The 22617-nt window shown below is 46.3% G+C and overlaps 1 protein-coding gene across 1 annotated transcript in view; it reads right to left on the reverse strand.

Moving 5' to 3' along the window:
- LOC141049571 (uncharacterized) overlaps positions 1-21255 on the reverse strand; it is a 41010-nt gene extending 19755 nt beyond the window's left edge. The window contains exon 1 of the mRNA XM_073546135.1: positions 21032-21255. Within this exon, the coding sequence (XP_073402236.1) occupies positions 21032-21137 (106 nt within the window). The 5' untranslated portion in view covers positions 21138-21255. The remainder of the gene's footprint in view (positions 1-21031) is intronic.
- Between the last annotated feature and the right edge of the window lie 1362 nt (positions 21256-22617).

The raw sequence follows: 22617 nt of genomic DNA on the forward strand, positions 1-22617 counted from the left end.
CAAGGTTTTCATCGCTCTGCATTGGATTTTTTTAGGGAGATGTATAAAGCAAAAAAACCTCCGACAATTCTGGCCATTCATTTTTTTTCTGTTTACCATACGGGCTAGGTCAGGTCCCTCTCTATGATCCCATTCTGGCTTCACAGAGTATATTTTCTCTGAAATGCTGCGGCTTTTCAGAGTTAGGCCTCATTCAGACGTCCGAGTTTTGCATGCAAGTGCTATCTGTGATTTTTACGGATAGCACTTGTGCCTGTGATAATCTATGGAGCCATTCACATCGCAGAGACTTGCCCGATTAAGATCCGAGGGGCGGCTCAAAATTGGCAATGCAAGTCAATGGGTCTGTGAAAAAAATCGGACCGCATTTGGATGTTATTCATGTGCGATTGGATCTTTCACAGTCTGTCAGAATGGAGAAGTTGGGACTATTTTTACAAAAATTTCTCCACATAAAGCCCCCGTTAAACACTGCGATATCGCTAGCAATATTGCTGTAAAGTCACCGATTTTGTGATGTAGCAGCGATATTGCTAGCGATATCGCTACATGTGATACTTACCTCCGACCGGCTCCCCCGCTGGTTAGCGCTGGTCGCGCGAGAAGGTCCTGGACCGTTTCTCGTCGGGCGCTTCCTGCTGTGACGACGAGCGACGCATGGACGTGGGCGGGAGAACGTCAGGATCGCCTCGTCTCACAGGTAAGTAGCGACCCCCGACCCCAACGATGTCGCTGGTGAGATCTGCCTGTGTGGCAGCTCATTAGCGACCACTTAGCGATGCACCAGCGATCCATATCTTTGTCGGGATCGCTGGTGCATCGCTATGTGTAACGTTACCCTAAGAGAAAATCAGACGACACTCGGACCACACACTGATCAAAGTCTGACTTGAATAACCGGTCCATTTTTCTCGTACGTGACAAAATCGGATGTCTGAATGAGGCCTAAAACATACTTGGCTGCAATTGCACAGCCAGGCTCTGATTCATGCTGCCTACGGTTCTGGGCAACACTTTTATCCCTATGGTACACATCCATATGAGTGACCAGCTGAAGTTGACTTACAGATATGTTCCCGGAATCAGATTCAAAATCCCTTGGGTCTTTTGGTTTCCTTTCACACCTACATTGTATGAACCTGGCTCTAAAGTGTATATACAGTGCCTACAAGTAGTATTCAACCCCCTGTAGATTTAGCAGGTTTACACATTCGGAATTAACTTGGCATTGTGACATTTGGACTGTAGATCATCCTGGAAGTGTGAAATGCACTGCAGCAAAAAAGAATGTTATTTCTTTGTTTAATTTTTTTTTAAATTGTGAAAAGTTTATTCAGAGGGTCATTTATTATTCAACCCCTCAAACCACCAGAATTCTGTTTGGTTCCCCTAAAGTATTAAGAAGTATTTCAGGCACAAAGAACAATGAGCTTCACATGTTTGGATTAATTATCTCTTTTTCCAGCCTTTTCTGACTATTTAAGACCCTCCCCAAACTTGTGAACAGCACTCATACATGGTCAACATGGGAAAGACAAAGGAGCATTCCAAGGCCATCAGAGACAAGATCGTGGAGGGTCACAAGGCTGGCAAGGGGTACAAAACCCTTTCCAAGGAGTTGGGCCTACCTGTCTCCACTGTTGGGAGCATCATCCGGAAGTGGAAGGCTTATGGAACTACTGTTAGCCTTCCACGGCCTGGACAGCCTTTGAAAGTTTCCTCCCGTGCCGAGGCCAGGCTTGTCCGAAGAGTCAAGGCTAACCCAAGGACAACAAGGAAGGAGCTCCGGGAAGACCTCATGGCAGTGGGGACATTGGTTTCAGTCAATACCATAAGTAACGTACTCCACCGCAATGGTCTCCGTTCCAGACGAGCCCGTAAGGTACCTTTACTTTCAAAGCGTCATGTCAAGGCTCGTCTACAGTTTGCTCATGATCACTTGGAGGACTCTGAGACAGACTGGTTCAAGGTTCTCTGGTCTGATGAGACCAAGATCGAGATCTTTTGTGCCAACCACACACGTGACGTTTGGAGACTGGATGGCACTGCATACGACCCCAAGAATACCATCCCTACAGTCAAGCATGGTGGTGGCAGCATCATGCTGTGGGGCTGTTTCTCAGCCAAGGGGCCTGGCCATCTGGTCCGCATCCATGGAAAGATGGATAGCACGGCCTACCTGGAGATTTTGGCCAAGAACCTCTGCTCCTCCATCAAGGATCTTAAGATGGGTCGTCATTTCATCTTCCAACAAGACAACGACCCAAAGCACACAGCCAACAAAACCAAGGCCTGGTTCAAGAGGCAAAAAATCAAGGTGTTGGAGTGGCCTAGTCAGTCTCCTGACCTTAACCCAATTGAAAACTTGTGGAAGGAGCTCAAGATTAAAGTCCACATGAGACACCCAAAGAACCTAGATAACTTGGAGAAGATCTGCATGGAGGAGTGGGCCAAGATAACTCCAGAGACCTGTGCCGGCCTGATCAGGTCTTATAAAAGACGATTATTAGCTGTAATTGCAAACAAGGGTTATTCCACAAAATATTAAACCTAGGGGTTGAATAATAATTGACCCACACTTTTATGTTTAAAATTTATTAAAATTTAACTGAGCAACATAACTTTTTGGTTTGTAAGATTTATGCATCTGTTAATAAATCCTACTCTTGTGTGAAGTTTGAAGGCTCTAACTTATTTGCATCTTATCAAACCTGCTAAATCTGCAGGGGGTTGAATACTACTTGTAGGCACTGTATGTAAAATAGGAAAATAAACTGTAAGTCACAAGAAACATTATAATTACAGTATGCAAAACGCGTCAACCTGTTTGTGCTATATAAATAAATAGAAAGAAATGGCTAAATAATTCTATAGAAGCTTCCACTTTATAAGATGGTCACATCAACTAAGTGGGTGGGAGTATTGTCATCAATCAAGTTAACAAGGCTGGAAGTTATTTGTGACCTTTGGCAAAGTCTTTTGACTAATCTTGTTGTGACCCTTGCATTATTACCAATGTCAGCAGGGGCCATGTGCTGTAAAAGAGCATTGGTTCACATTTGCCAGTTTCATCGGTTCATATATTTTACACTTGTATTTCTCAATGCTTCGGTGTACCCCTGCTCAAATAACAACCCTCAAGGCTACGATCCTACACCGCACTGAGCAGCATGAAGGCAGTGCAAAAGCACCATCTAGAGACATGGCATGGAGCACATGGAACACATAGGCCACACGTTGAGAACTTACAGCGAGCGTGTTCCTCATGTAATCAGGTAATAGATGCATGCAAGGCCGAATTCACACAAATTTTTTTATGGTATATAAAATAAAAAACAAAAAATGTTGCAAGCTTCTGCTATCTATTAGACAGATTGAAGTCGGACGACATTTGGGTAGTGTTTATTAACAGAGACATTTGCCTGAATGGGAGATTTTGGTTCACAAATTGGATAAAAAAAATGGATGTCTCTTGTGTTTTTTTTTTTAACAGACAAATACGTCTGCAGAAAAAAAAGGGGCAAGAGAGGAACACCATAGCCTATGTTAAATACACCTGAATGAGAGGCTAAAAGGGTTATACACCTATTGGGACAATTTTTGTTTTTAGTTAAATGCATGAACTTAAAAATTATTTTTGGAATTTGTTTTTTTAAAAAAAATCACTATTCGCCTTCTATAGTAAAAGGCCCCGGTTCATCAAGACTGGCGATTTTCTCACTCACTGGCATTTATGAGGGGGCATGGTGGAGTCAGAGGTTCTTGATATATGACAAAGTGCACTTCTCACCATAAATTTGGAGAGCCTGACAAGGGTCGTGCATAATGCCAGAAATCTTGCTCCATCCAGGACTGGGCTGAGATTTCTGAAGTAGAGAATGCCACAGCTCGTAATGAATTAGATGAACTGTGGCATCAAGCTCACACTACGCCGCCACCTACTTTGAGGAAGCTGGGAAAAATAGTTGTGAAAAAGACAAAAGTCGAAACATTCTTAAGCAATTTTGAGCTGCAATAACATTTTATGACTTTTCAAAGTAATGGCCGGGATCTCTTCCAACCCAAGTTGCATAGAAATACATGAACTTCCCTGCGCGATCACCGCCAGGAACTCAGCTCAGCTGACAGCAGAGCTCTTGGGGTAACAGCCAGGGACAGTTCAGCCTCAATGACGATCGTGGCATTTGGAAGGTTGTGAGAGGGAGTGGGCTCCCTCTCTTACAGCAATCTGCTTCTCCGTGATAAAATCACGGGGAGCCAATGGTTGTCCCTGCACCTGGAGGTCAAACAATGATCTCATAGTGTGCCAAGTACAGTGGCCTGTGAGACCCAGCCATAGTTCGAGGTCACACTTGCGTGTGCAATGCGAGAAACTCGAGCGAGTCTCTTGCATCAATACCCGGCACTGCCGCCGATACTCGGGACCGGAGTGTGCGTCTGTATGCATTTCTATGCAGCCGTACACTCCAGTCCCGAGTGCCGGTGGCAGCACTGGGTACTGATGCGAGACACTCACACGAGTTTCTCGCATCACACTCACAAGTGTGACGCCAGCCATAGGATGGGAGTAACAGGAGAACTGCCTGTATAATGACACAGGACTCAAAAAAATAAAGTTTTCTACACCTCTTAAAAAACACACACTGCCAAACAGAAGCCAGATGGTGTACCTCTGCTGCCTCATTAGTAACTGGATCACTTGGGGGTTTCATTTGAATCACGTATTTTGTAGCTTTAGATGGAAACCTGGATGTAAGTGCTTAAAGTAGAGTGCAGCATAAATATGAACTAATCAAGATGTTATGCACCCTAAATTATCACCAATAAAATCTTCTCAACCCACAAAAAAAGACTGTTAACGGAAATATAGGTGGCTTCCACATTATTGGTAGCACAAAGGCTCTAGAAAAAGTGATGTGACTCCCACCAAAAGAAATCCAGGAAAATCTGCGCTCCCAAATCCAAATGCCCCATCCTCTTGACTCCCAGAATGTGCCCAAACCTCAGTTTAGCTTCCACACTTGGCATTAACATAACGATGTGAGCCCGCTTAATTTACAGGGTCCATGTCTCAAGAAGCATGAGCTAGGCACAACGTACTGGGCACTTCAACAACATATTTTCATTTAGCAACATCCACTGCTGCTTGTTTCTGGAAAACACTCATGGGGTCAAAATCATCATTATACCTGTATATAAGATCCCAGAGGAGTGTAGTTTCTAAAATGGGGTCACTTAAGGAGGAATCCTGCTCTTCTGGCACTCAGGGACTATATATGGAGTCTACAAACTATTCTATGAAAAACTGCTGTCTCTGTGTGGCTAATTGACAGCCACATAAGCGGTATTGCCACTTTCACAAGAAATTGTGTAACAAATTATGTGGTCATTTTTATTTATTTCCCCATGTGAAAATATAAAATTTAGGACTAAAACAAACTTCTAGTGGTAAAAATATAATTTTGTTTCTTAACTGCTCAATAGTATAAAATTTTGTGAAACACATGTGGCGTCAATATGCACTACAAAAATCAAAAAACGCTCCTTCCCTTGCAAGCCGTGTTTGCCCAAATAATAGTTTATGCCCAAACATATGGGGTATCTCTGTACTCAGGAGAAATTTCACAGCACATTTTGGTCCATTTTCTCCTTTGTGAAAATTGAAAAATTGGGGCTAAAACAACATTTTTAAGGAAAAGAGTACTTTTTAATTTTCACAGTACAATGTATTAGAATTATGTGAAGCCCCTGTGGTTTGAACATGCTCGCTACACCCCTAGACAAGTTCCCTTAGGGGTGTAGTTTTCAAATGAAGTAACTTGGGGGTTTCTATTATTAGGCACATCAGGGGCTCTGCAAATGGGACATGGCGTCCACTATCTATTTCAGACAATATTTCACTCCGAAAGTTAAATGGTGCGCCTTCCAAACAGTAGTTTTCTACCATATATGGGGAATCTGTGTTCTCAAGAGAAACTACACAACAAATTTTACAGTCCATTTTCTCCTGCTACCTTTGTGAAAATGAAAAAAATTTGGGCTTAAGCAACATTTTTGCTGGAAAAATGTATTTTTTCACTTTTACTGCTCAACATTCTGTGAAGCCCTTCTGGGTTCAGCGTGCTCACACACCTCTAGATAAGTTCCTTTAGAGGTGTAGTTTCCAAAATGGGGTCACTTGTGTGTGTGAGGGGGGGGTTCCACTCTTTAGGCGCATTAGCAGCTCTCCAAACGCGACATGATGCCCGCTATCTATTCCAAACAATTTTGTATTCTAAAAGGCAAATTACGCTCTTTCCCTTCGCCCAAACAGTAGATTTCCCCCACATATGGGGTATCAGCATACTCAGGAGAGACTACATAATGCATTTTGGGGTCCATTTTCTCCTGTTACAAAGATAACTGGGTAAAAGTAAAATGTTTGTGAAAAAAAGAAAAAAGTTAATAAACTTCTTGAATGTGGGGTGCAGTTTTTAGAATTGTATCACTTTTGGCCATTTTCTGTCATATAGACCCCTCAAAGTCACTTCATTTGTGATGTGGTCCCTAAAAAATGGTTTTGTAAATTTTGTTGGAAGAATAAGAAATTGCTAATAAACTCTTAACCCTTTTAACATCCTAACAAAAAAAGACAGGCCGGAGCGAGCTGCACACCCCCTTCCCCAGCGGCGTAAGTGGAGGCCCACATGACAGTGGGTTGGAGGGAGGGGGTTAACTGTCCCAGGGGGTGGAGTATGGAAATAAGGGGGGGGGGTATTAGAAGGGCAGCTTATGGGGCAATTACCTCAGTTCCCGCTCCGGAGCTGCACAGCTTGTCCCCCCATCCGGAATCAATGGAGTCCATAGCAGCAGTGTTGGAGAGGCTGCGTGCTGCAGCGGAGTTGCAGTCTACTGGCTGGCTTGAGGAGCAGCTCGCGGGGATTATTGGAGGGAGCAGCAGGGCGGCCGCTGGCGACTCTCCCCGTGCAAGGCGGCGGGCAAAGCCCCCGGAGCGCTTATCCCCAGACGCAGCTCCCAGGACCCGGTGCAGGAGCCCCTCCAGGGACCCTCCGGCTCGGGTGCCTGCTTGTAAGCGTGTGGGCAGGCCCCGGGCTGGGAGGAATCTGCGAGCCGAGCTGGGTCCAGCAGCGATTGCAGGGCCTTCTCCCCAGGCAGAGCGGGAGGCGGGGCCTGCACGCGCCAGGTCGGCGATGATCAATGATGTCACGGCAGGCCGGCATGGAGCCGGGCGGTCTGCCTCTTCTGTGCGGGGCAGCGGCGAGACTGGCCTAGAGGGGGTGTCGTCGGGCAGCAGCCCCCGTCAGCCGGGGCTATCACCTATGCCCACAGTACCTCGGGCACCACGACAGGAACAACGGCAGTGGATCATCCTGGCTGGCACATGAGGCAGTCGGTGGTGGGTGCAGGCAGTGTGTGGGCGCAGGCAGAAGCCCCCGTGCCTGTGCAGCCTGCTGGCCTCAGTGGGGGCCGGAGAACTGAGGAGGCCGGAACGGAGTGGCCCGGGAGGGCGTCGTCGTCAAGAGAGCCTGGTTCTGATGGTGGCGGACCTTTGGGGACAGAGGGTCTGAGGGGAAGATCTGGAGTGGACATACAGTACAGCTGGATTCGGGATTGGCGGCTGGAGGAGTCACAGCTTCCTCGCAGCCCGGTGAGTATAGCTCCATGTCTTGTTTGTCCTCATCCCTAGTTAGGTCCCCGGCACTTCGGAGTGGGCTGGGGGGCCGGACGGTGGCGTTAGGGGAAGCAAATTCCTTCAGGGTTTGGGGGGCTGGGTGAGATCTTGGCTTCCATGAGGGATTTGTTGGCGCGGATGGAGGTAGATGGAACGGCCCTGGCGCATTTAGCTGCTTGGGTGGGGTCGCAGGAGCGAGGGTCCAGTGTGTCGGGGGCGGGTACTGGGGTGTCAGCTAGCCGAACTGACTCTGTTTTGGTGCAGACTGAGAAGGAAAAGGAATGTCGGATCCATTTAGACGACAGGGAGCATGGGGAGGTATATGTAAGCTTTGGGGGCCCGCTGGGTGCTCATCTTAAGAAGGAGGTGCGGGAAAAGATCTGGAAGGACGAATACGTTGAGATTTTTTCCCTGCTTCCTTTAGAAAAGTTTAACTTGGACAAAGGGAAGAAGGACGATAGCAAAAAAGAGGAGGAGGAAAAACGGAGATGGCGATTGATTCCGCAAACATTCGCTAATTGGCTTCAGGCTTTCGCTATTTTGGCTAGCGTGGTTGGATAGAAGACGCCTGAGAATTGTTCTCCTCTTTTTTGTTGTATGGATTAGATTGGGGAGGCTTATAGGGTCTACAGGGGTCAGGCTTGGCTCCGTTACGACAAACAGTTTAGGCAGAGGAAGGCAGTTCGTCCGGCGATTCGGTGGGACCAGAAAGACATAAGTCTATGGTTGAAGGCTATGACGCCAACTAAGTTCGGCCATCCCTTTCCTGGGGTGGGCTGGTACATCAAATGCTGAAAGCAGCGGGCAAGGGGCAGGTGTTCAGTCAGGGCAATCTGGAACCCAAAAACAGGGTCTCTGCTGGCAATTTAATGATGGGCAGTGTAAATTCGGGGCTAGCTGCAAATTCAAGCACCTTTGCTCCCATTGCAGCGGAACCTCGCATGGTGCTTCCAGATGCTTTAGGAAGCAGAAAGGAAAAAGCAGAGAGTGGTAATTCCAAAGAGGGCGACGCCGGTGAAACTGGCCACGATGGTCCCTTATCTAAGTAGGTTTCCGGATGGGGTTAAGGCAGAACTGTTGTCCGGTTTCAGGGACGGTTTTAAAATTCTCACCCCTCCTTTTGAGATACCACGGGTGCTTAAGAATCTCAGGTCAGCTGACCAATATGCTGAAGTGGTGTCGGAAAAATTGGGGAAGGAAGTTAAGTTGGGACGTATGTCTGGGCCATTTGGGGACCCTCCGTTTGAGGATTTGGTCGTTTCGCCCCTGGGTGTAGTGGCTAAGAAAGAGCCCAATAAATTTAGGCTCATTCATCACTTGTCTTTCCCTCGTGGTACGTCGGTGAATGATGGAGTTGACCCAGAGCTGTGCTCTGTGGTTTATACGTCATTTGATGAGGCGGCAAAGTTGGTCCGGAAATGCGGAAAGGGGGCACTTTTGACTAAAACGGATATTGAGTCGGCGTTTCGGTTGCTCCTGGTTCATCCGGACAGTGTTAAGTTGTTGGGGTGTTACTAGGGTGGGGAGTTTGTTGCTCGTTGTCTTGTGCGTTTTTTTGAGGCATTCAGTTCTTTTCTCGAATGGGTTATCTGGGAGGTATCGGGTTTTGATTCCTTGATTCATTACCTGGATGATTTTTTGTGTATTGGTCCGGGTGATTCGGGTTGTTGTGAGAGGTTGCTTAGAGCGGTGGAATGGGTGGCGGAGAGTTTTGGTGTACCGCTTGCTCCCGGTAAAACGGAAGGGCCTTGTACGTGCCTGTCATTTTTGGGCATCGTGATTGATTCGGTAAAATGGGAGTTCCATTTGCCGGAGGATAAGGTAAAGGCGTTGCAGGAGGAGGTGTCTCGGGCCAGACGGTTGAAGAAATTGTCGTTGAGAGAGGTTCAGTCGCTACTTGGGAAACTGAATTTTGCTTGTCGCATTATTCCGATGGGTAGAGTCTTTTCTCGGCGGTTAGCGACCGCCACTGCTGGAGTGCGGGCTCCACATCATTTTGTTCGGCTTTCCAGTGAACACAAGGCTGATTTGGAGGTGTGGGGTAAGTTTTTGTAGAAATACAACGGACGTTCTTTGCTCATGGAGGAGGTAGTTGTAAATGATGAGTTGGACTTGTTCACAGATGCGTCTGGTGGCGTTGGTTTTGGGGCATATTTTAAGGGTCAGTGGTGCGCAGCTGCGTGGCCTCAGGAGTGGTTTCAGCTGGGCCTTGTTAGGAATATCGCGTTGATGGAAATTTTTCCTATTCTGGTGGCAGTGAACCTATGGAAGGAAGAGTTTCGGGACAGAAGGGTCCGTTTTAATTGTGACAACATGGGAGTGGCGTGTTCTATTAACAGCTTGACGGCATCCTCTCCTCCAGTGATTCGAGTCTTGCGGCAGTTAGTTTTGACTTGTTTATCGCTTAATGCTCATGTGCTTATCATGTGCCAGGTATCAAGACTTCCATTGCTGATTCTTATCTCGTTCACAGTGGGAGCGTTTCGGTCCTTGGCCCCGGATGCGGAAGAAGCGGGTTTGGAGTGTCCAGCCGGGCTTTGGAAGGTGGTCTCAGGGCTGCAGAACCTTTAATACGGGCATCTGTCTTCTAGTACTTGGTCTATCAGTCAGTGTGGAGTTCTTGGGAAAATTGGTTGGGGGCACATACAGTTGTGGCCAAAAGTATTGACACCTTTGCAATTCTGTCAGATAATACTCAGTTTCTTCCTGAAAATGATTGCAAACACAAATTCTTTGGTATTATTATCTTCATTTAATTTGTCTTAAATGAAAAAACACAAAAGAGAATGAAGCAAAAAGCAAAACATTGATCATTTCACACAAAACTTCAAAAATGGGCCAGACAAAAGTATTGGCACCCTCAGCCTAATACTTGGTTGCACAACCTTTAGCCAAAATAACTGCGACCAACCGCTTCCGGTAACCATCAATGAGTTTCTTACAATGCTCTGCTGGAATTTTAGACCATTCTTCTTTGGCAAACTGCTCCAGGTCCCTGATATTTGAAGGGTGCCTTCTCCAAACTGCCATTTTTAGATCTCTCCACAGGTGTTCTATGGGATTCACGTCTGGACTCATTGCTGGCCACCTTAGAAGTCTCCAGTGCTTTCTCTCAAACCATTTTCTAGTGCTTTTTGAAGTGTGTTTTGGGTCATTGTCCTGCTGGAAGACCCATGACCTCTGAGGGAGACCCAGCTTTCTCACACTGGGCCCTACATTATGCTGCAAAATTTGTTGGTAGTCTTCAGACTTCATAATGTCATGCACACGGTCAAGCAGTCCAGTGTCAATTTTTCTTTTCCGTCCACATCTAGGGAGGTTAGCCACAGTGCCATGGGCTTTAAACTTCTTGATGACACTGTGCACGGTAGACACAGGAACATTAAGGTCTTTGGAGATGGACTCGTAGCCTTGAGATTGCTCATGCTTCCTCACAATTTGGTTTCTCAAGTCCTCAGACAGTTCTTTGGTCTTCTTTCTTTTCTCCATGCTCAATGTGGTACACACAAGGACACATGACAGAGGTTGAGTCAACTTTAATCCATGTTAACTGGCTGCAAGAGTGATTTAGTTATTGCCAACACCTGTTAGGTGCCAATGGTAAGTTACAGGTGCTGTTAATTACACAAATTAGAGAAGCATCACATGATTTTTCGAACAGTGCCAATACTTTTGTCCACCCTCTTTTTTATGTTTGGTGTGGAATTATATCCAATTTGGCTTTAGGACAATTCTTTTTGTGTTTTTTCATTTAAGACAAATTAAATGAAGATAATAATACCAAAGAATTTGTGTTTGCAATCATTTTCAGGAAAAAAATGAGTATTATCTGACAGAATTGCAGGGGTGTCAATACTTTTGGCCACAACTGCACATGTGGGAACTCTGTGGAGGATCAGTTAGGTGCGTTGCTGGTGTGGTTGGGTTTTGGTGCCGATGAGGGTTGGTCAGTGTCTAGGGTATCTCAGGTTAGGGCTGGTTTAGCTTTTGGGTTTAAATTGCGGGGTCAAGTTGATTTGACCAAGTGGTTTTTAGTCAGCCAGGCCATTAAGGGTTTCAGACGTCGGGCTAATCGGGCGGATTGCCGGCGCCCGCAGTCAATTAGCATTCTCGGACGATTGGGGGCTTTGTTGGACGAATTTTGTGTATCAAGGTTTGAGAGTTCCCTTTTTCGTGCAACATTTTCCCTTGCCTTTTTTGGGGCATTAAGCGTGGGGGAATTGGTATCTCCTAGAAGGTATTCAGGTGGGGGTTTGTTAGCTATGGATGTTGTGGTGGGAGAAGGTTGATTGGAGTTTTGGATCAGGAGGTCTAAGACTGATCAGGAGGGTAGGGGAAAAAGAGTGGTTTTGGGGGCAGTGCCAGGATCATTGATGTGCCCGGTGCGTTGTCTGCGGGATACAAGTCGTGTCAACAGAGTGGTGAGGGGCCATTGCTGCGTCATGCCGATGGTTCCTTCTTATCAAGGTTCCAGTTTGTGGCGGTTTTTCGTAAAGGTTTGACCCGATTGGGTATTGACATGTCCAGGTTTACTTCTCATTCCTTCAGGATTGGGACAGCTACGGAGGCGGCAGTTGGGGGTTTGGGATTGAAGGTAGTGCAACGGATTGGAAGATGGGACTCTGAGCATTATAGGTCTTATGTTCGCCCGGGGGCGTTGGGTACGGAGCTGCTTTGAGTATGGGGTGGGTTGTTGATTTGTCTGTGCCTTGGCATTTGGTTAATGGTGGTTTTTTGTCGTTGCCGATTGCTCTCCTTTGGTGTGGATCATGGGCCATTCCTTTGTTTATTGGGGCGCTCGGCGTGCGGACGTGCATCAAGAAGGGAGGCAGCTGGGTTTTTCTCGAAGGGTGGCAGTGATCAGGTGGTTGAGTTTTAGGGGTATGGGTTGGAACAGGAGGTGCATAGTAGCGCTAGGCTTGATAAGGACCCCGATATTTTAGTCCTTCATGGGGGGGGAAATGGTTTGGGTGTTCGGCCGTTTCGTGAATTAGTGAAGGACATTAAGCACGATCTTCTTTGTTTGTGGTTGTCATTTAAGGGGTTAACTGTGGTGTGGTCTGAAATTGTCCCGAGAAGGAATTGGTGTCATGCAGGGTCGGTTGTCAAGATCAATAAGGCAAGGATTAAGGCTGGCTGGCTGATGGTGTTCATCTGAATGATGTGGGCATCGATTTGTGGGCACTGGGTCTGCAGGACGGTATTGAGAGGGCCATAGCATTTCGGCGTGGGGGGGTCTCAGGCAACTGATGTATTCAATTGCCTTCATTGTGGCGTTTGGGGGAGGGGGTCCTTGAAGTTGGTGCTAAATTTGTTTGGGGGGGGGGGATCTGTGGTAATATGGATTCCTCAATTGTTATTATCTGTGGTTTGGGTCTGGTGATTTGGGGACTTCCGGCAGTGGTTGGTCGGATCCCCAGGGCTTAAGTGGGCAGTGCAACCCCGATGGGGTATTGGTGCTCCCGAGTCAGTGGGGAAACGGCTGGGAGTAATTTATGGTACGTGTTTGTCCACAAAAGTATTCTTCACGTTTGGTCACCAGATTTGAGAGCTTCAAGGACCCTCCCAACGTTACGTATATTATTTATAATTATTGTATGTTAGTTAAATAAAAGGCTGCTGTGGCCATTATATTCCATTTTGGTGTCCTGGTGTTATTTAGGGGTTCAGGTGGGGTGGTGGTTTAATGGGGATATTTGTTGAAGGAGGTAGCCCAGCCACAGCTCGACAACTCCAATGTCAAGACAGGGGCCGGAGCGAGCCGCACACTCCCCCCAGCGGCGTAAGTGGAGGTCCACACGACAATGGGTTGGAGGAAGGGGTTAACCGTCCCAGGGGGTGGAGTATGGAAACAAGGGAGGGGGGTATTAGAAGGGCGGCTTATGGGGCGGTTACCTCAGTTCCCGCTCTGGAGATGCACAGCTTGTCCCGCCCGCCCCTTTTGTTCGTGAATGGTGCTTGGGTATAGGTTTTTATTTCACGGGTTATGATGGCTGGTTTGTGTTTGGGGGAAGGGGTCCTTGAAGACGGTGCTAAATTTGTTTTGGGGGATCTGTGGTAATATGGATTCCTCAATTGTTATCTGTGGTTTGGGTCTGGTGATTTGGGGGGACTTCCGGCAGTGGTTGGTCGGATCCCCAGGGCTTAAGTGGACAGTGCAACCCTGATGTAGGAAATGTTATTTATTAACTACAGGGTGGGCCATTTATATGGATACACCTAAATAAAATGGGAATGGTTGGTGACCCAGATCGGTGCGCTGCATTTGTAGTATGGGCAAAACAAAAATTGGAACAGGACTCTCAGTTTACACAGATTATGTTCAGTGATGAGGCAAACGTTTTTGGGTGGGCCATTTATATGGCTACACCTAAATAAAATGGGAATGGTGACAGTTTTCTTGCGTTGGGTGTCTTGCATTGAAATCTGTTGCAATGACCTGGGTACTGCGTTCACCAGACATCAACACAATTTCTATCTGCTCCTCACGTGTTAACCTCTGCGAAATTCTCAGTAAGTTTGATGTGTCACATAACCCTCTTCCCATTGAAAAAAATAAAGTTGGATCCAAAATGGCCAACTTCAAAATGGCCACCATGGTCACCACCGATCTTGAAAAGTTCCCCCCTCCCATATACCTATGTGCCACAAACAGGAAGTTGATATCACCAACCATTCCCATTTTATTTAGGCGTATCCATATAAATGGCCCACCCTGTATTTTGTTTGACATAATGACATAACTGCTTGGTTTAACCCCTTTTATCCCAAGCTTGTTTTCACCTTCCTGACCATGCCAAATTTTACACTTCTGACCAGTTTCCCTTTATGAGGTAATAACCCTGGACCACATTATATTTGAAATGGCTTTGAGGGGCCTTTATGACAGAAAATACCCCAAATTGACACCATTCTAAAAACTTCATCCTTCTAGGTGCTCAAAACCACATTCATGAAGATAATTAACCCTTCAGATGCCTCCCAGGAATTTTTGCAATGAAAAAAAAAAAAAAGAACAAAAAAAAAAAATTCAACACAACCTTTTTTAACCCCTTAATGACTGAGCCAATTTGCAGCTTAAAGGGAATCTGTCACCCTTTTTTTGCCCTATTATCTGCTGGCATAGACATCGGGGGCTTATCTACAGCATTCTGTAATGCGGTAGATAAGCCCCCGATGTAACCTGAAAGAGAAGAAAAACACGTTACACTATACTCACTGAGGTGGGCGGTCCGGTCCGATGGGTGTTGTGGTCCGGCGCCTCCCTTCTTCATGCAATGACGCCCTCTTCTCCCATCCTGAAATGGCTCCGGCGCAGGCGCATTGCTCTGCCCTGTTGAGGGCAGAGCAGAATTCTGCAGTGCGCAGGCGCCAGACCTCTCCCAACACCTGCGTACTGCAGGACTCTGCCCTGCCCTCAACAGGGCAGAGCAATGCGCCTGCGCCGGAGCCATTACAGGACGGGAGAAGAGGACGTCATCGCATGAAGAAGGGAGGCGCCGGACGGGACGACGACACCCATCGGACCGGACCGCCCACCTCCGTGAGTATAATATAACGTGTTTTTCTTATCTTTCAGGTTACATCGGAGGCTTATCTACAGCATTACAGAATACTGTAGATAAGCCCCTGATGTCTATGCCGGCAGCTGAAAGGCCAAAAAAAGGGTGACAGATTCCCTTTAATGACTGGGCCAATTTTTATGAGGTTATAACTCTGAAACGCTTTAACGGATACCGCTGATTCTGACATTTCTTTTTCATGACATATTTTACTTCATGTTAGTGGTAAAATTTCTTTGATATGACTTATGTTTATTTATGAAAAAAATGGAGATATGTCAAAATATTTTAAAATTTTGCAATTTTCAAACTTTTACTTTTTATGCCCTTAAATCAGAGAGATATGTCACAAAAACTTATTAATAAATAACATTTCCCACACGTCTGCTTTACATCAGCACAATTTTGTAACCAATTTTTTTTGTTAGGAAGTTATAAGGGTTAAAAGTTGACCAGTCATTTCTCATTTTTACAACAAAATTTACAAAACCATTTTTTTTTTTTGGGACCATATCACATTTGAAGTCACTTTGAGAGGTCAATATGACAGAAAATACCCAAAAGTGACACCATTCTAAAAACTGCACCCCTCAAGGTGCTCAAAACCACATTCAAGAAGTTTATTAACCCTTTACGTGCTTCACAGGAACTGAAGCAATGTGGAAGGAAACAATTAACATTTAACTTTTTTTTTTTACAAACATTTTACTTTTCACAAGTGTAAAAAGAGAAAATGAATGACAAAATTTGTTGTGCAATTTCTCCTGAATACGCCGATACCCAATATGTGGGGGTAAACCACTGTTTGGGCGCATGGCAGAGCTTGGAATGGAAGGAGCGCCGTTTGACTTTTTCAATGCAGAATTGGCTGGAATTGAGATTGAACGCCATGTTGCGTTTGGAGAGCCCCTGTGTGCCTAAACAGTGGAAATCCCCAACAATTGACACCATTTTGGAAACTAGACCCCCCAAGGAGCTTATCTATATGTGTGGTGAGCACCTTGAATGCCCAAGTGCTTCACAGAAGTTTATAACGCAGAGCCGTGAAAATAAAAAAAAATTTTCTTCAAAAATGATTTTTTAGCCCACTATTTTTTATTTTCACAAGGGTAACAGGAGACCCCCAAAGTTGGTGTGCAATTTGTCCTGAGTATGCTGATGCCCCATATGTAGGGTAAACTACTGTTTGGGCACACGTCTGGGCTCGGAAGGGAAGAAGCACCATTTGACCTTTTGAACGCAAAATTGGCTGGAATCAATGGTGTCGCCATGTCGCGTTTGGAAACCCCTCAATTCTAGCTCCAACCCTAACACACCCCAAACCCTAATCCCAACCTCAACCCTAACTCCAACCTTAACCCTAATCCCAACCCTAATGGAAAAATGAAAATAAATATATTTTCTTTATTTCATTATATTTCCCTAACTAAGAGGGTGATAAAGGAGGGTTATTTACGTTAAGTTGAATGAATGAAATCTGCCGGCCAGCAGATCTCGACGGGTGCATTGCACGTGCACCCGCCATTTTCTTCCGGGAAGAAGATGGCTGCGACCATGGAGAGGAAGAACTTGGGCCGAGGACCACTGGGGGGGACCGGGGACCCTATTTCTCTCTCCTCGGATGTGCGATCACATCAGAGGAGAAATTAAATGGCACATCAGACTTTTTTTTTTGCGATCGCCGTTATACGGTTAATAACGGCAATCGCAAAAGCGGGGTCGGTAAAAAATGACCCGAATCATATTCTCTGGGGTCTCAGCTACCCCCGGCAACTGAGACCACGGAAAAAGGGCGCTATACACTCTTTCCACAGCGCCGTTAATTAACGGCACTGTGGTTTAAGTGCCCTTAACTACCGCCGTTAAAAGGCGCATTGGCGGTCATTAAGGGGTTAAACAAAAAAAATTGTAAATTAGCCCCATAGTTCTTTATTTTCACAACGGTAACAGAAGAAAATGGACCCCAAAATATGTGGTTGAAAACGACTTTTGTGGTTTTGAGGCACAGTGCAAAGCTCAGAAGGGAGGAAGCGCCATATGAAAGTTAAGATTTTGCTGGAATGGTTTGTGGGTACCATGTCACATTGGCAGTGCATACATTACCGCCTTTTACAAACTACACCCCCCAATGAATTCATCTTGGGTACAATGATCATGTGCCTCACAGAATTTTATACCACTGGGAGGTGAAGAAAGAATAGTTACATTTTTACTGCTAAAATATTGTTTTAACCCCAAGTTTTAAATGTTTCTAAGCGGCAATACGAAAAAAACGGACATTTCTCCTGAGGAGAAGGAAGTGCCATATTACAGTGCAGATTTTACTGTAATGGTTTACAGGTGCCATGACCCACTGGGAGAGCTCTTAAGATGCCAAAACAGCAGACCCCTCATAAGTGATCCCATTTTACAAACCACCTCTTGATTAATTAATTTAGGGGTGTAGTGATCAAACACCATGGGCTGTGAAGAAAAAAATAATCACATTTTTACCACCAAAATTTTGATTTAGCCCCAGATTTTACATTTTTCACACTGGGAAATCCAATCCATATGCCTAAAGTGGCACAATCTATGCAAAATACAGGGAGATGTATACTGTGGTGTGACTGGTGGTCGTGTGGTTAATGGGAGGTACATGTCACAGGGATGGAGGCTTCCTGCGATGCAACCTGGAGTATTTTGTCTTTAGTGCACATGACATATTGTACTTCTTTATAGTGGTAAAATTTGATATTACTTGCATTTATTTGTGAAAAAAACAGAAATTTGGTGAAAATTTTGCAATTTTCCAACTTTGAATTTTCATGCCCTTAAAGGGAATCTGTCACCTCATTTTTGGCCTATGAGATGCCACCACCTACATCAGGGGGTTATCTACAGCATTCTGTAATGCTGTAGATAAACCCCCAATGTAACCTGAAAGAGGAGAAAAACGAGTTATATTATACTCACCGGGGGGCGCGGTCCAATGCAGTGGGTGTCGCGGTCCGGCGCCCCCATCTTCTAGCGATGACGTCCTCCTCCTTGCTTCTGCCGCGGCTCCTGCGCAGGCATACTATATCTGCCCTATTGAGGGCAGAGCAGAGTACTGCAGTGCGCAGGCGCAGGGAAAGGTCAGAGAGGTCCGGCGGCTGCGAACTGCAGTACTCTGCTCTGCCCTCAATAGGGCAGATATAGTATGCCTGCGCAGGAGCCGCGGCAGAAGTAAGTAGCAAGACGTCATCACTAGAAGATGGGAGGCGCCAGACCGGACCGCGACACCCATCAGACCGGACTCCCAGATGAGTATAATCTAACGTGTTTTTCTTATCTTTCAGGTTACATCGGGGGCTAATCTACAGCATTACAGACTGCTGTAGATAAGCCCCTGATGGTGGTGGCTGCAGCTCATAGGCCAAAAATGAGGTGACAGATTTCCTTTAAATCATGGAGGTACGGCACACAAAATACTTAATAAGTAACATTTCCCACATGTTTACTTTACATCAGCACAATTTTGGAACCAAAATTTTTTTTTGTTAGGAAGTTTTAAGGATTAAAAATTGACCAGCGATTTCTCATTTTTACACCATTTTATTTTTACGGACCACATCACATTTGAAGTCACTTTGAGGGGTCTATATGATAGAAAATACCCAAAAGTGACACCATTCTAAAAACTGCACCCCTTAAGGTGCTCAAAACCACATTCAAGAAGTTTATTAACCCTTCAGGTGCTTCACAGGAATTTCTGGAATGTTTAAAAAAAAAAAATGAACCTTTAACTTTTTTTTCACAAAAAATTTACTTTAGATCCAATTTTTTATTTTCCCAAGGGTAACAGGAGAAATTGGCAGGAGCCCCTGTCCCCGCTGCTAAAGAGAAATGAATATTCACTGCTTCCCACGCCCCTGTGAATATCATTTCACGGTCTCCATTCCCCCAGCCCAGTAAGCCGCTATGCGGCCGTATATCAGGGCCGGCGCAGCTCTCATCAGTCCCCTCTGCTGACTCACAGCCGGTGCACGATGACGTCACTTCATCTCGCACCCGCTGTGTGTCTGGCAGACGTGCAATGGGCACCAGGACGGGCACATTCATGGCAGCCATGAAGGCGGCACCCGGAGCAGTGAGCGGCGGGACTCCGGGAGGAGCAGCAGTCACCAGTGAGATCGCACGGTGTGGATGGAGCCGAGACCGGCGATGCCATCCAGACAGTCTGGGCAGTAGCACGGCAGAGGCGGCCGGGCACACTGCACCAGGGCAGTGCCAGCAGCACTTGCAGGTGAGGCCGGGCACACGGCGTGGATGGAGGGAACGGCGCGGAGTTGGTCAGGTCACGTGATCCTAGCATAGGACTGCAGGCAGAATCGCTGCATCCTCTCTGGAGCTCGTCCATATGGATGTTGCAGAGCTGAGACGCTCAGGTGTGGAGAGGCAGGGGTCGGTGCTTCATGACCGCATCACAATGTGGCATCCGTAGTTTTACATAGGACTGCATGATCATATCACAATGGGGAATCCATGTTTTTACATAGGACTGCAGCAAAACCTGCTCTGTTATCTTAGCGTTGGTGAATAGCTATTCTGCACAATTCTAGCAGAGCTGAGTTTGTCTGCTGTGCAAGGGGAAGTCCGTCACTTAGCAAGGGTCCTGGTCAAAATGTGGTTTTACATAGGATTGCAGAACAAATCTATCTTATACCGATGTAGCAGAGCTGAAGCTGTCAGGTGTGCGAGGTTTGTCACTTGGTCCTGACACACACTGAAGCCGGAATCAGCGTGGGAGCGAGGAGGAGAGGTGAGTATTGTGGTTTGCTTTTTTTATATCTCTATCTCTATTATCTATATATCTATCTATCCATCTATTTATCCCATATCTATCTATCCCAATATCTATCCATTATCTATCTTCTATCCATAGATCTATCTATATACCTAGCTTTCTGTTATCTATCATCTATATATCTTTCTATCTATCTCTATTTATCCATTATCTATCTTCTATCTATTTATCCCATATCGATCTATAGCATTATACTCTATGAGGGGGGGCAGCGTTATACGCTATGAGGGAGGCTACCCCCAACCCCTGCTACATAATTAAGACGTGTACTACCTTATATTATACCCTGATATTAGCGCGCTTTACCACACAATTGGTTGTCTTGTAGTTATTTCTATGTAGCTACATAATGGGCCCCAAGAATGATTTTCTCGGGTGGGCCCAAGGGCTCCAGTCCGACGCTACACGCTACGCACAATGTGGCTTGGTCACTAAGAGGTTAATTAAATTTGGGGATTTTTTTTAAAGAGCAAAAAAAAAGTAAAGAAATAAAGAACTATGTACAACAAACAGACAGGCCCTCAGTCATTAAACTGACAAGGGCTAAAATGTTACAATTTGCCACGAAAAAAACCAGCTCTGAGAATAAAGCCCAGTGCAGATTAGAAGCGTTGGCGCCTAAAGCTGCGATAATGCTGCAGACACCCCACCTTCAGTGTCAGCGGCACTGTCTCTAAAAAGCCAAAGGCCTACTGCACATGCGCATTGGACTTTATGTAATGTTATCAAGCTCCGCCTACAGTCGCTAGGTTACAGGAAAGCGTCCGTCATGTGATGGACGCTCCGGCAGCCATTAATGTTCAGGGCAAGTAATGCCATTGTACATATAGAGTATAGAAGGTGTGCGCAGAATCTGTAGCGTCAGTGGCGCAGTCCGGAGATGGGGCGGAGGGCAGCGCTGTGCTGATCTGTGGGAGACAGCAGCACTGGGAGCCTCAGTATCCGGCGAGGGAGGAGGCTGGAGCTTACCTGCCAGATCATAGAACTTCTCAGTGTGCAGTAAAGTGGCTGCCGCCCACAGGATCCACTGGATCCCCAGTGCCAGGATCAGGTGGAGGCTCAGAAGCTGCAGCATGGCAGGAGGTCACTGGGCACCGCCCGCGTGCAGGCGCCTCCCCGTCCTTATGTAACACCTCTGCTCCTCCTCACCACCGCTGGAGGGCGCCCTACTGTCTCCCAATGTTCCCTCCTCTCTGTCATTAGGACGGTCCATGCTGTGCGCCCCTGAAGGGCCCACCTTTTAACCCCGTTGTGATTGGGCTTTTTCCTGCTTTTCTCACTAAAAAAAAAAAAAAAATTCTTCCCTTTCTTCCAGGGCTTGTTTTTTTTTTTGTGAGACTAGTTATAATTTTGAATGGCGCCATTCATTTTCCTGTCCTGGAAGAAAGAATTCCAAGTGGGAGGCGGCGGGGGAATAAGCGACATTCCCCCATTTATTATTTACTATATATATATAAAATGCCTTATGATGTCTGTCTGTAACCGAAATCCCGCTGCGTTGATTGGTCGTGGCCGCCAGACCGCAACCAATCAGCAGCAGGCGCAGTCCGCAATTAGCAAGACGCACGCCACCGCTACCGTGCTGCGGGTCATCTCCAGGCGTCAGCGGCAACGCAGCCGGAGATGCCCGGCGCTAGCCGGTACCCAGGGTCCGGAGGAGAAGAGACTCCTGACCCTCGGTACCATAAGGCTGTGTGCACACGCTGAGGATTTTGCCGCGGTTCCGCAGCGGTTTTGGCCGCTGCGGACCCGCAGCAGTTTCTGCTGCGGTGTACAGTACCATGATTCCCTATGGGAATCAAAAACCGCAGTGCAGATGGTGCGGAATTTTCCGCGCGGATTATCTGCGGTTTTCAATCTGCAGAAAGAATTGACATGTCAATTCTTTCTGCAGATTCCCCTGCGGTTTGCCATCTCTTCCATTGAGGAGATGAAAAACCGGAGGGCAAAACCGCAGAGCAATCCGCAGGTAAAACCACAGGTCTTTTGACCTGCGGTTTCACCTGCGGATTTTACAAAATCCGCGCGGATGAATCCGCACCTAATCCGCAATGTGCGCACACAGCCTAAGTAAAAAATAGTGATCTACTCATCTTCCGATGGCCCCCAGACTGTGTCCCTCCTCTCCACGCTGCCGACATCTTCCGTTTCCAGTAAGGCTTTGCGCGAAATACCACTGATGATGTCGCACTCTTGCGACAGTGACGTCAGCAGCGGTCTTTGGCGCAAAGCAGTACTGGGAACGGAAGATGCCGGGAGCGTGGAGAGCAGGGACACAGTCCGGAGGCCATCGGAAGATGAGTAGATCACATTTTTGATTTTAATCTGCCGCTGCCATATTCTATAGTACCCGACGCTGTGAGTCACTTATAATATAAAGTATATATATATATATTTCACTAGACTCATTACCATATTTCTTATCATTTTAGGCTGCCTGCAACATTAGTAGCTCTTTGTCATTTTCCAGGGAAAGTGCAGCAACCAAGAAAACATGAGTTCTGGCGCTACAATCTTTTTTCTTTTCAGTTTTGCCGTTTAATGTATTAGGGCCA

This window comes from Dendrobates tinctorius, unplaced genomic scaffold, assembly GCF_039654945.1.
Source record: "Dendrobates tinctorius isolate UK_male_01 unplaced genomic scaffold, ASM3965494v1 ptg000145l, whole genome shotgun sequence".
NCBI lineage: Eukaryota > Metazoa > Chordata > Amphibia > Anura > Dendrobatidae > Dendrobates > Dendrobates tinctorius.